At 38.3% G+C, this 13,203-nt stretch overlaps 1 protein-coding gene across 3 annotated transcripts in view; it reads left to right on the top strand.

The window, feature by feature from the left end:
* Positions 1 to 13,203, top strand: part of DNAAF9 (dynein axonemal assembly factor 9) — a 155,951-nt gene that overhangs the window by 51,512 nt on the left and 91,236 nt on the right. For all 3 annotated transcript variants that reach the window (XM_049869255.1, XM_049869257.1, XM_049869256.1), the window contains 3 exons: positions 5,803 to 5,901; positions 8,293 to 8,348; positions 9,904 to 10,039. In XM_049869255.1, coding sequence (XP_049725212.1) covers positions 5,803 to 5,901; positions 8,293 to 8,348; positions 9,904 to 10,039 — 291 coding nt within the window. The remainder of the gene's footprint in view (positions 1 to 5,802; positions 5,902 to 8,292; positions 8,349 to 9,903; positions 10,040 to 13,203) is intronic.

Here is a 13,203-nt window from a genome sequence, read left to right as displayed (position 1 = left end):
AGGTTGATGACAAGGAATCTTCCTCCAGAGCCAGCAGAGGGAGAAAGGCTTCGCCTGGAGCTAACAGCTGAATTTGGACTTGTGCCTACTAGACTGTGAGAGAATAAATTTCTCTTTGTTAAACCATCCACTTGTGGTGTTTCTGTTATAGCAGCACTAGATGACTGAGACACAGAACACCCAGTATCTGTCAGACAATGTCAAATGATCTAACATAGTATAAATGGAGTCGCAGAAGGAGAGAGAGATAAAATGAGTCAAAAAAAAAATGAGTTGGTAACAGTGTTTGTTTCCTACTTGGGTCACAATCTGACAGGCAACAGATTTGGTTGCTATGCAGCTTGTATGCTGCCCTCATTTACAGTGGCAGTTACTGAACCATTCCAGACTGGTTCAAAGCCCTGATAAAAACAAAACAACGTTTAAGTTTCCAACAATAGTAACTTGATTAAATAAATCCATTCAGTGGCCCATTACACTGCCCTTAAAAATGGGATTTTAGAATTGTATTGGGTTTGGAAAGATGTTCAAAATATGTTAGGTGGAAAAGGTAAAAAAGCAGAGTTATGTCTCCATCTTTGTAAAGCAATTTGTGTTTCTGTGTCTAAGAAACTTCAGGTGGTATTCTTTTTAGCCATGTTTATATTTTTACTTATTTGCATTTTCACATTTTTATTGTGTAATTTTTAAATACTGAGATTAAGCACCTTTTTCCCCTTGGTCAGTCAGTATAGTGCCTTTGGGTTTTTTGTTTTGTCTTGTTTTTGATTGTTGGTTTACTAAACAAATACCCAGTTCTTGAATCCCTATTCTGTTTCTCAGAAACTATGCTTGTGCTGAAATCACAAAGATGAAGAGACACTGTCCCGGCTCATGCTGTTTGGTGGATAAGATGGACTTTTAGACCAATAATAACAACATAATTTAGTAACTGCTACAGTAGCGGTAGGAGCATCGAGGATAAGGAGTAACTGCCTGAGGGTGCTCAGGAATGCTTCCCAGGGGAGTCCTGTGTGGTGATCAGGGACTTTCTGGGCTTTGAAGGGGCCTGCCTGAAAGCCTCAGAATCATCCCTTTTGAACATTGCAAGAAGCTGCTCAAATGAAGCTCTCTTCCCCTCACCTAGTTCTTAAGCCAGCCACCTCCCCTGACTTGGTGATAGTGTCTTGAATATGGACTTTAAGCCATCCTAAGAGCTACTTCTACTGGGTGCCAGCCCAGAGCCAGGAGTTCTGTCCAAAGTTCAGTGTCTTTGCCCACTGGCCTAGGGCCAAAGTATACTGGCATGGTCCTTGGGGTTTTCAAATTTTTTCTGTATATCTGACCTTGATATCTATCTAGGCTCGCCTTCTGGATTTGGCTTTGAAGAGTCTGAGTGGATATGTTTCCTCTCTTCATCATTAGATACACCTGACCAGCTCCAACTACATACACAGTATCTGTTTCCACAAATGCAGGGCTTGTGTGCGGGGAAAAGTCAGAGGATAGTGTGTCTGGTGGAAAGTATGCAGGCTCTGAATATCTCCTACCTAGGTATATTTCCCTGTTCTGTGCTTGTTAGCATTGTATCCTCAAGCAGATCACTTTACTACTTGGTGCCTCAGTCTCCTCATCTATAAAATGGGCATAGAGAATTACACAAGGATGTTAGGAAGATTAAAAAGAGCAGTATATATATAAAAAAATTTTCATATCTAATGCCAGTTATTTTCAGTAATGAGAATTCATTGTATCTGCCATTTTGCTCATAGCGTAGACCTGAAAGCAGTATTTAACAATTCATTCTGACTATACTATATGGTACTATAGTTAGTACTGACATAACCACCTTCCTTGAGGAAATTTTTTGAGAACAGAGTGCCTATCTTCTCATGCATATCCCCCAAAGCACACAGTGTTTTTCACCTAGAAGGTAGCAGGAGAATTCTACTGTGCAGCTCTGTGACTTCTGTCACAGACCCAAAGCAAGGTAGGCTATTAAAAATTAGAAACTGACTTCCAGTTTCTAAATGGGATTGAAAAACAACATAAAGTGTATTCTGTAGTAATAGCTATATTGGTTCTTTTTGGTTTCTTAAGTCTCACAAAGTGAAGCATTCAGGTATAACCCAAGAGATTGGACAGAGCCAAGCAGAGGTGAAACAGAGCCACCACTTGGGTGGACAGCCTCAGAGCTTCCTCATGGCCAGTGATGTGCACAGTGGATGAGAGAGAGCAGACAGAGGTCAGGAAGTCAAGGGGAGGCCCATGTGCTCCCACAGCCAACCTCAGGCAGGCCTACAGTAGAGGCAGAGAGACTAACAAGTACTGAGGACATCCAGCGTGTGAGGCCTGGGAATAAGCACTTGATAAAAGATTATTTCATTTAATTCCTATAATATCCCTGTCAGGTAGATAGTATTCCTGCCATTACACAAATGAGGCATTTGAGTTTCAGAGAGGTTACATCCTCTCCTATGGTCACACAGCCAATAAGAGGCAGAGCAGAGGTTGCAGCACAGGTCTTGCTGATTCTAAACATACTGTTAGTGCCAAAATGTGGGTGGCAGCTAGCTCCAGATGGGGAGTGGTTGGGGGATCCGAGGAGTCAGACAGACATTGAGGGTCAGTGGTTAGAATGTTGGTTAGAAAAGCAAGGAATATACATTTCTCCAGAGCCTAGGAGGACGTGTGGTGTAACCTAGTACCAAAGTGGGAAGACTATACTGGACCCGTGGGTACTGTAGCACCTGATAGCAGTGGGCCAGGAACCCAAACCCAGAAGGACTGGCTTACAGGGCCAAGGCACAAAGGTGAAATGACAGGACAGTCTGACCCAGGCAATTGCAGATGACCAGTTAAACAAATAGATATACGTATTTGTATTTATAAAATACATACGTAAAATTAGAATGAGGGATTATTTCCCAGAATGTCACAGTGATTTTTATTCTGTATTTCCTGAGTTTTCTGTAATAAACATATATTAGGTATTTTTGAAGTATTAAAAATCTGTTATTTTTTAAAAAATCAGAAAACTAGTATACAACTAAATGAATTATTATGAAGCAAAGCAACAGAACCTTGCCAGCCACTCGAAAAGCAATCTGAGTGTTTTCTGCCAAACCCAACCCCTCCTTCGCACTCGCAAAAGAATAGAACTGTCAGGAATTCTGTGGTAACTACCCGCTTCCTTTTCTTTGCAATTTTATCATCCAAATGTGCTTCCATAAACACTGTAGTTTAGATTTGCCTGCTTTTTTTTTTTTTTTCAAATGTTTTCTTTGGTTTGTTTTTTTTTTAATCTCTAGGTTCCCTGCATCTCCATACCCTCCTTGCTATTTGTCGAAGAAACCAAATAATTTGTCGTACAGTTGCCCTCAGTTGGGATTTTGTTGACTGCATTTCCATGGTGTAGTTTAACATTTTCCTTGTCTTTCTGTATTTTGTGAGCATTGGTAATTGGATCTAGAGGTTTAATAAGTTTCAGGATTGATTTTTGGGGAAAAGACTACTTCCTAGAGAGTGCTGTATCTCTGTCAAGAGGCACATAATATCTGATTGATTCTTTTTATTTTGTGAGCAGTCATTGCTTATAATCCTTAGATCATTAAACACTTAATTTGCTATTACAAAATGGTGATATTTCAATTCTATCATTCCTTCTTCATTTATATTATACTTTTCTAAAAAAAACTTTCAACTTGCTATTTGATTACACAGTGGTAAAGTTCATATGGGAAAAGCAGGATAAATGCTTGAATTCTTCCTTCTCTTTATGTTTACAAAATGTAGTTGATTCCCAACTATTCTCCAAAAGTGATCAATTCATTTATGTGAATATATGTGTGTGTGTATATATATAATTTTGGACTCATAAATTTAAACATGTTTGATGTGTTTCTGTCCATTGCAGTTATTATCTTTATTGTATGCTCAGATTGTTCCCTCTTTATGCAGTGGGCTCCCCTCAAGATGGTTCACAAATTCTTTTAACACAATTTTAATACACCTTGCCAACTTCCTTGCTATTTACTATGACAAAATGTTCCAGGCTTATCTTATACATTTCCTGTCCCAGACCTAGAATCCATCATTTCTTTAATAAGTGTGGTTTCTGTGACTAAGAAGTGATAGTTCATCACCACAGCCTGGGTGGCCTTAGGAATGCTCATTGCTATTGGATTGTTTCTGGATCTATTCAGTGATCTCTCTCTCTGTGTGCTTCTGTCTCTATCTTTCTTTCCATAGTGTAAGTATGTGTGTACATATATATGTGCACACACACACACACATACGTATATATACACACACATACAGGTGTACACACACACCTCATGAGTTTGTTCTTATACCTCTAGTACAAATTCAGAACCACTGAATGTTTTCTTAACTGCTTCTATTTTACATTTATTTCTTTTTCCCATAACAAAATCCTGTTTTGCAAGGACACTGGGATGATAGACTTGGACTATGTCATAATTAATTGGTTTGTCTTATCCCACGTTATACATGAAGTGTAGAAAACAATATGAGTACTGACACCTACATGATTATTGAAAACGGTTATATATAATTCATAATATTTATAATAATACATATATATATATATGAAGATACAGATAGAGAGAGAGATAGCCTAGACAACAAGTAGAGAAGCCATTAGTGAGAATGTGGTTTACGCTGTCAGTTATTCCCAGCAGAGGTCCATTTGTGCTTTATGCCCAGGACCAGAAATAGAGTCAATACATGATGAGTGCAGAACCCACAGTTCTGAGTGCCTGTGCAAGCTCGATTGGGAGAGAAGAATGAAGCAGCATAGGTCTGGTTGGTCAGTTTTGGTGCAGCAAACAGGATGCCTGCTGTGAGTGAGGCACTAGGCTGGGAGCCCGACCTTTTAAACTTAGCACGAGATGGATAGTGAAGCTGACTGTCCAATTTGAGTACAAATTATCAGCAGCTTCAAGACAAGGACAAAGATATTATTTCAGGAGTATCTAAATCAAGCAAACCAGAGCTAGTGCTTTGGGGGTAACTGATGATGCCTTAAAGAAAAGCTGGTAGCAAAAGGTAGTGATGGTGATCAGGAGCAGCAGAGTTCAGTGAGGAGGCTGAAACACAGCTGGGATGGGGAGGGAGTAGAGGCCGCAGGTAGAGGAGTCAGGTGGGAAGGGTGCAGAGCACCTCAGTACTTCTCTGGCCCCCTTGAATTGCACTTCAGTGACGTGTCCCTTTTGGCACTGGATGTAGTACTATCCTTTGGGTGCCTCATAAATAACTCCCTTCCTCTAATAAGGACCGCTAAAGTAAGGCGTTTGGGGGCTATTGCTCCTTTTTAAAAAACAGTTTTATTGAGGTATAATTTACGTACCGTAAAACTCACTTGTTTTAAGTGTACTATTCAATGATTTTTTGTAAAAATTACAGAGTTGTAAAGCCATCACCACAATTCAGTTTTAGAATATTTCTATCAACCCAAAAAGATCTCTCGTGCCCACTTGCCATCAGTCTCCATTCCCACTTCCAGCCCCAGGCAAACACTAATCTACTTCCTGTCTCCATAGATTTGCCTTTTCTAGATATTTCATATAACTGGAATCATGTCCCAAGTGGTCTTTTGGGTCTAGCTTCTTTGACTTGGCATAATGTCTTTTAGTTTACCCATGTGGTAGCATGTATCAGTAATTCACTTCTACCTTTTAAAACAATGTATTTAAATGTTCTGGTATTTTGAGATCAGATGCAGTTTCATGATTGATTCTGTTTTTCTAAAGTACCCTCATTATATGACCAAACAGATGATCTTTCTCATTTTCTTCCTAGGATTTAGTGACTTTTGAACACCAGTGGACTAGCTTCTTTGCTAATTTCGACACAGAAATTCCTTTCCTCTTGGAACTTTCTGAATCTCAAGCGGGTGAGGTATGTAAGGGAAGGGTCAGAAAGAAAGAAGAAATTTTTTTTGTTTTTGTTTTTATTTTTAAAAATATAAAGCTATCATCCTAATTTGTTTTAGATATCATTTCCTTTATTATATGCTACAAAGAAGTCCCCTCTCCATAAAAACCAAAACCAAACCCGTTGCTGTCAAGTTGATTCTGACTCATAGTGACCCTATTAAAAAACAAAAAACAAAACTCATTGCCGTCTGACCCTATAGGACAGAGTAGAACTGCCCCATAGAGTTGCCAAGGAGCACCTGGTGGATCTGAACTGCTGACCTTTTGGTTAGCAGCTGTAGCACTTAACCACTATCCCACCAGAGTTCCCATTGGAAGTATATAGATGTAGGAATAGAATTGCTGGGTCAAAAGGTAAGTGTATATGCAGTTTGTTAGCTGTTGCCTAATTTCTCTTCAGAAGGGCTTTACCCATTTGCATTTCCATCAGCAAAATATAGGAGGATGTGTTTCATCACAGCCTCACTAATAGATTGTGTTGTCATTTTTTAAATTTTGGATAGTCTCACAGGTGAGAAATGGTATCTCAGTGTTATTTTAATTTGCATTTCTCTAATTAGGTGTAAATTTGAACATTTGTCATGTGTTTGAGGGTTATTTTTACATTTTGCTTTGATGTCCTTTTCCCATTTTAATATTGGTACAGTATTATTAACTGAACCACAGAGCATAGTTTTAGGTCCTTTGTCCCTTCAGTTTTTAAAAGTTCTTTTTGGGGGGCCGTTATCTTTCTGTCTGTTGTATATATGGCAAGTATTTCTTGAAAGTTTGTCAGTTGTCTTTGGACTTGCTGTTTTGCCATATAAAATTTTTTTTTATGTAGTTAAATTTATCAGTCTTTTCCTTTATTGCCTCTGGATCTTGAGTCATTGTGTAGGGAAAAGCTTTAAACTAAGGTTAAAGAAAAATTCACCCTTCTAGTACTTGGTGTGGTTTAATTTTTTTTATATTTGGATTCCTAATCCATCTGAAGTTTTTTCTTATGTATGATGTGAGATATGGATCTAATTTTATCTTTTTTTTTTTTCCCAAATGACTACCCAACTAGAACTCCAGCTATGTAATTTACTAGCTCTGTGTCTTGGACAAGTTTATCTTTATGTCTTAGGAAAGTCATCTGTAGAGAGGGGATAATGATAGAATGTACCTCATAGATTATAACTAGGAGTATTTGAGATGATGCATTTAAGTGCCTATCACAGTTCACACATAGGCCCTCAGTAAACTTTAGCTCTTATTTTAATATGTAAAGAGTTTTTACAAATCAATAAGACAAACACCAATACTTCAGTTGATAAACATCCAAAGGATGTAAGTAAACAGGTAAAGTGAACTAAGGAGAAAACCCAAATGGCTACTGACCATATGTAAAATATTCTATATCATTAAAAATCAAAAAGATATAAAATAAAACAATAATGAGGTACCAATTTTCATTTTTCAACTTGGCAATATATTTAAAACATGTAATAGTGCTTATGATGATATAATAAGATAGGCACACATATACTGTAAATGGGAATGTAAGTTGATAAAACTTTCTTGGAAAACAGTTTGGCAATATATTTCTGTCTTTTTATCCTATAATTTTATTTCCAGATCCTCCTTAAGAAAATAATCAAAGCTGCAGATAAAATTTATGAAAAGTCATTCATTACAGTATTATTCATGATATGGAAGAATTAGTAACAATATCAACTTCCAAGAATAGAGGACTATTTAATAAACTTTAGTATAATCACACACATTCTACCTTAGAAGAAAGATAGGAAGAAAATGTACCCAAACAGTTCTTAGAGATTGTAGGTGGTTTTTATCGTGTCCTATGGAAACCCTGGTGGCGTAGTGGTTAAGTGCTAAGGCTGCGAACCAAAAGGTCGGCAGTTGAAATCCACCAGGCACTCCTTGGAAACTCTATGGGGCAGTTATGCTCTGTTCTATAGGGTCGCTATAAGTCAGAATCGACTCGACGGCAGCAGGTTTTTTGGATAATAAATATGTATTACTTGCATAATTGGAAAAAATACAATAGATATTAATTAGGAGGTTAAATTTGCCTTTTGAAATTTTGGACTCTTTTGACAATAGACCTTGGATATTAATTTTTGATTAGCATTTAGCCTAGCACAAAAGCTAAGAATTACTTCTTTGGTTTCCCAGAAAGTTTCTATTAATGTCCTTCTAAGTTCCTTGGATTCCTATTGGTTGCTGATTTTTTAGATGAAGTCATATATAATCACATGTATTGTGTGGATATATGTTTGTGTGTGTATATACATATGTATATGAGGATTTTTAATGATTGTTTTACAAAATTGTGATTCTAATGTATACAATATTGGCTTCTTTTTAGCCATTCAGAAGTTATTTCAGTCATGGAATGATCTCCAGCCATATAACTGAAAACAGGTAAAGTTCTCAGAGAAGAAGGGTCAATATTAATAGAGAAAATGGAGGAGACAAAGGATGTGGGGTGGACATGGGGGAGTCTGTAAGTCCAGAAGCTGTGAGTCAGGAGAATCTACAATTCAAGTTTAGTCATCAGAAGATAAGAAATCCTTGTTCTGTAAACTTTTCTGTTTCAGTGCTTTTTCAGTCTCCTATTTTGTTTTCCTATAATTTTATAGTAAATGAGCTTTTAAAACATTTAATAAACATTAAACCAGAATGTGACGCACATCACAGGCAGTCCACTAAAGAGATGGCAAAGACACAAATTTTATCCTTTTATACAGTCAAGCAGATAAAACCCGTTACTAGTCCTCAAGTAAGAGGACTTGACGGCACCATTTTCCATACATAATTATCTAAATTCACCTGGCAGTTGGAATAGCTGATTGCTAATTTCTTTTTCCAAAGAAAAAAGTTTTGAAGAGGCAGCCAGGTCTCACTCCAGGTTCCACAATGCACGGCTGTGTTGGGAAGGTAAATAGTGAGAAAACATTGTAGTTGTCCAGGAAAGAAATGATGGTGTCATGGACTAGGGCAGTGGCCATGTGAATGGAGGTAAATGGACAAATAGCAATGAAACTCCGTAGACTGATTGGATTTAGGTGATGCGAAAACAGGATAATTCAAGGAGGCCTCTCAGGCCTGGCTCGGTCCCTGGATGAACAGTGGTACTGTTTATGGAGGGCAAACAGGTTTAGGGAGTAGATCGTGAGAGAGGAGAGGAGAGAGCAGAAGCCGAAGGTAAAACGCTAATAATATTCAAAGGCCAGGTAGAAGAGGAAGATGATTGATAAGGGAAACTGAGAGGCGACAGCTCTTGAGCTGGGAGGGTGTCAGATGCTTCTGAGAGCAAGGAAGCAAAGGCTGAAGACTTCCATTGGATTAGCTACATGGAAGTCATTGGGTGATGTTTGCAAGAGCTTTTTGGAGTGAAATGATTGAGAAGATAGATTAGAGTGGGCTGAGGAGCGTGCAAAAAGTGACAGAAAAAAGTATAGCCAAGAGAGGAAGGAAGAGGAGGAGGCAGGTACAAGGGCAGGTAAATGTGTTGGTGAGAACATTTCAACCATCCTCTCCCCCTTTCCTCCTGAAAGTTATTCAGGAATTGATAACTATTCTGTAGTCTGAGTACACAATTAGTATCCTTTTTTAAAATTTGTATATCTATTAAAATGCTATTTTATAAAACTGGGACTTTGCTCTCTCGCTGCATCATGGACAGCAAACGTGTAGAACTTACTCCTCAAGAAGTAGGACAAGCCAAAAATATAAACCTGGCTTGAGTTTAGTTATGTCCCAAAATGGCTTGTTCCTATGGGTCAGTAGGGGGAGTTGGAGACACCTGGGATTCCTACCCAGCCAGCCAAGAGTTTTAGGTGGACTTTCCTGTCCCCTTTCCTCAAACTGCATGATACCACTCAAAAAAGCCCGAGAATTTACTCAGGACATGCGAAGTTGCCACCCTGGCCAAGAGACACTTTTCTAATCACATGTTTTTGACTTGCATCTCTAGCCCTAATAGGCAGCCATTTGTTCTCTTTGGTAATCACTCCACACGAGAAAACCTGAATGCTGGCAACTTTAACTTCCCTTCAGAAGGGCACCTGGTACGCAGCACTGGCCCTGGTGGGAGCTTTGCCAAACACATGGTGAGTGGCTTGACTACCCGGTGCTTAATTAGGTTTATTATCAAATAGAGGGGAGGGGGAGAGACTTTACCAGTTACTGTGTTGATTTAAGCCTGAACTTGAAGTTTTTTAAGGATGAAAAGAATTGGAAACTTGCCGCATGTATCTTTGTGTGTTGTTGTGTGCCGTTGAGTCGATTCCAACTCATAGCAACCCTATAGGACAGAGTAGAACCGCTCCATAGGGTTTCCAAGGAATGGCTGGTGGATTCAAACTGCGGACCTTTTGGTTAGCAGCCTGAGTTCTTAACGACTTCACCACCAGGGCTCCATTTTTGTATCGGTACTGGGCATAATTTGAAAACATCATATTCAGTTTTGAAATATTTGAAGGAAAAAGGGAAAACTTTCACAACCCAAACTCTTTAGGTTGTCAGAGAGAGTAGTAGAATAATATTTTTAAATTAAATTGAAAATAGATAGCTTTACTAACCTGAGTTTGTTATGTCTTGACTGTTAATATTTAAGGACATAAACCTTATAGATCAATCTTCTTTTATTAAGAATGCCAGAGAGGAGATTTTTGCACTCGATGGTATTGTCAGCCACATTCTTTTAAAGAAAACATTAGACTAGAATATAGGAGTGCAGTAATTGTAAAAGTCTATGCTATCTTAATGAAATTTTAAGTTTTTAAAATTTTCTGACAATCAGGAAAGCTGGGGAGGTAGATATTATTATTTTCTAATTTGGATTTGGAGAACATGTGACCTAAAAGAATGTAGCTTGATATCTCTGAGCTGGGACCCCAGACCTGCCTCCAGGCTAGTCCAGGAGGAAGGACTATAAGAATAGGTGTGTCGTCAGAATCTTGCTGCCCTGTAAATTGAAGGTTTGGGCCCTGTTTTAACCCCCAGAGCACTCTTAGAATATGTAGAAAATGCCAAATGGCACAGGCCTCTTTGTATAATCTTAACTTGCTGTCTACACGTAGTAACTCAAAACTAGAGGATACTATCTGGCTGCCGCTTCTGGCAAGATGAAGTAGACAGATTTTCCCTATTCTTCCCACTAAAGACCCTGGACATTACATACAAAACGAACAAAAGAAAACTCTAAAAGTTGGGAAAAAGAAGGCAGACTTACTATAGACCTCAGGACCAAAGGAACAAGATGGTGGTGAGTTCACTGGGTTTTCTTTTTGCCTCATATATACCATACTTGGAGTTGAAGAAGCCAACAACTCAGAAATGCCAATGGTTGTAGACAAAGAAGCCCCAAGGAAAGCTTGTTCTCTCTAGCCAAAGGACCAGGAAAGGGACAGTCTAGCAAGACAGAAAACTTTTAGACAATGACTGACACTAAACCACAGATCCAAAAAGCTCAGAGAACACTAAGCAGCGTAAATACCAAAAACTCTACGTCCAGGGATATCTTATTCAAACTGCGGAAAACCAAAGACAGAGAAAATCTAGAAGCTAGAGGGTAAAAACACCTTACCCTCTAGGAACAAGGATAAGAATTACAGCAGAATTCTCATTAGAAACCACGCAAATTAGAGGAGAATGGAGTGAAATATTTAAAGGATTGAAAGAAAAAATGCTCACCAACCTTGACTTAAGACTCCTTAACATTCTATAATAAGCAGATGACACAACCTTGCTGGTTGCTGGCTGAAAGCAAAGAGGACTTGAAGCACTTACTGATGAAGATCAAAGACTACAGCCTTCAGTATGGATTACACGTCAACATAAAGAAAACAAAAATCCTCACAACTGGACCAATAAGCAACATGATAAATGGAGAAAAGATTGAAATTGCCAAGCATTTCATTTTACCTGGATCCACAGTCAACACCATGGAAACAGCAGTCAAGAAATCAAACAATGTATTGCATTGGGTAGATCTGCTGTGAAAGACCTCTTTAAAGTGTTCAAAAGCAAAGGTGTCACTTTGAGGGCTAGGGTGCACCTGACCCAATCCATGATATTTGCAGTCGCCTCATGTGTGCACGCAAAAGCTGGAAATGAATAAGGAAGACCGAAGAAGAATTGATGCCTTTGAATTATGGTGTTGGTAAAGAATATTGAATTTACCGTGGTCTGTCAGAAGAAAGAACAAATCTGTCTTGGAAGAAGGACGGCCAGAATGTTCCTTAGAAGTGAGGATGGCAAGTCCTCATAGTCTCAAGTACTTTGAACATGTTATCAGGAGGGACCAGTCTGTGGAGAAGGACCTCATGCTTGGTAAAGTAGAGGGTCAGCTCTAAACCACAGGTATAGGGGTTAGGATTTACAAAATGCATTTTTTGGGGGGGGGGGCACAATTCAGTCCATAACAAGGACATTATGCTGAGTGAAATAAGTCAGACACAAAAGGACAAATACTGTGTGATATCACTGATATGAAATAAGCAGATACAGGAAACCAAAAGTAAGTAGTGGTTACCGGGGCAAGAGGGAGGGGGCAAGAGAGTTTTTGCTTAGAGTCCATTGAAGATATGTTATGTGGTGGGATAATTTAGAAAAAGAGAGCAAAAATGCATGCACAGGTTGAAGAACGTAATCAATGTGATTGAAGTGTCCACGTTGAAACCAGTAAAATGTTGTATGTGTTGTCATGTATATATTACCGTAATAAAACAAAAGCAAAGGAGAATGAAGACTGTAATCAATGTCACTGAATTGTAGAAATTGTTGAGATGGCATACGTTATATATATTATGTAAAATTTTTTTTTAAAAAGTAAAGGAGAGATAAAGACTTTATCAAACAAACAAAAATTTAGGGAATTTATTGACAGAAGACCTACCTTTCAAGAAATGTTAAAAGAAATTCTTCAGGTAAAAAGAAAATTATATAGGTCAGAAACTTGGATCTACATAGAGAAAAGCATCATAGAGGGAATAAATTAAGGTAAAATAAACATTTTTTTCCTATTCTTAATTATCTAAAAGATAACTGTTTAACGTAATAAATAGTAACAATGTGTTGGGTTATTATAGCATGGGGACAAGCGAAATGAATGACAGCAATGTCATAAGGGACAAGAGGGAAGAAATCGGAGTACTCTGTTCCAGGCTACCTGTGCTACAGATGAAGAGATATAGGGTAATTCAAAGGTGAACTTAGATTAGTTATAAATACGTAATTGCAAACTCTAGGGAAACCACAAAAAATATCTAGG

This window comes from Elephas maximus, chromosome 25 (assembly GCF_024166365.1).
Source record: "Elephas maximus indicus isolate mEleMax1 chromosome 25, mEleMax1 primary haplotype, whole genome shotgun sequence".
Lineage (NCBI taxonomy): Eukaryota > Metazoa > Chordata > Mammalia > Proboscidea > Elephantidae > Elephas > Elephas maximus.
The sequence above is the reverse complement of the archived record's forward strand: the minus strand, read 5'-3'. Positions and strand labels throughout refer to the sequence as shown.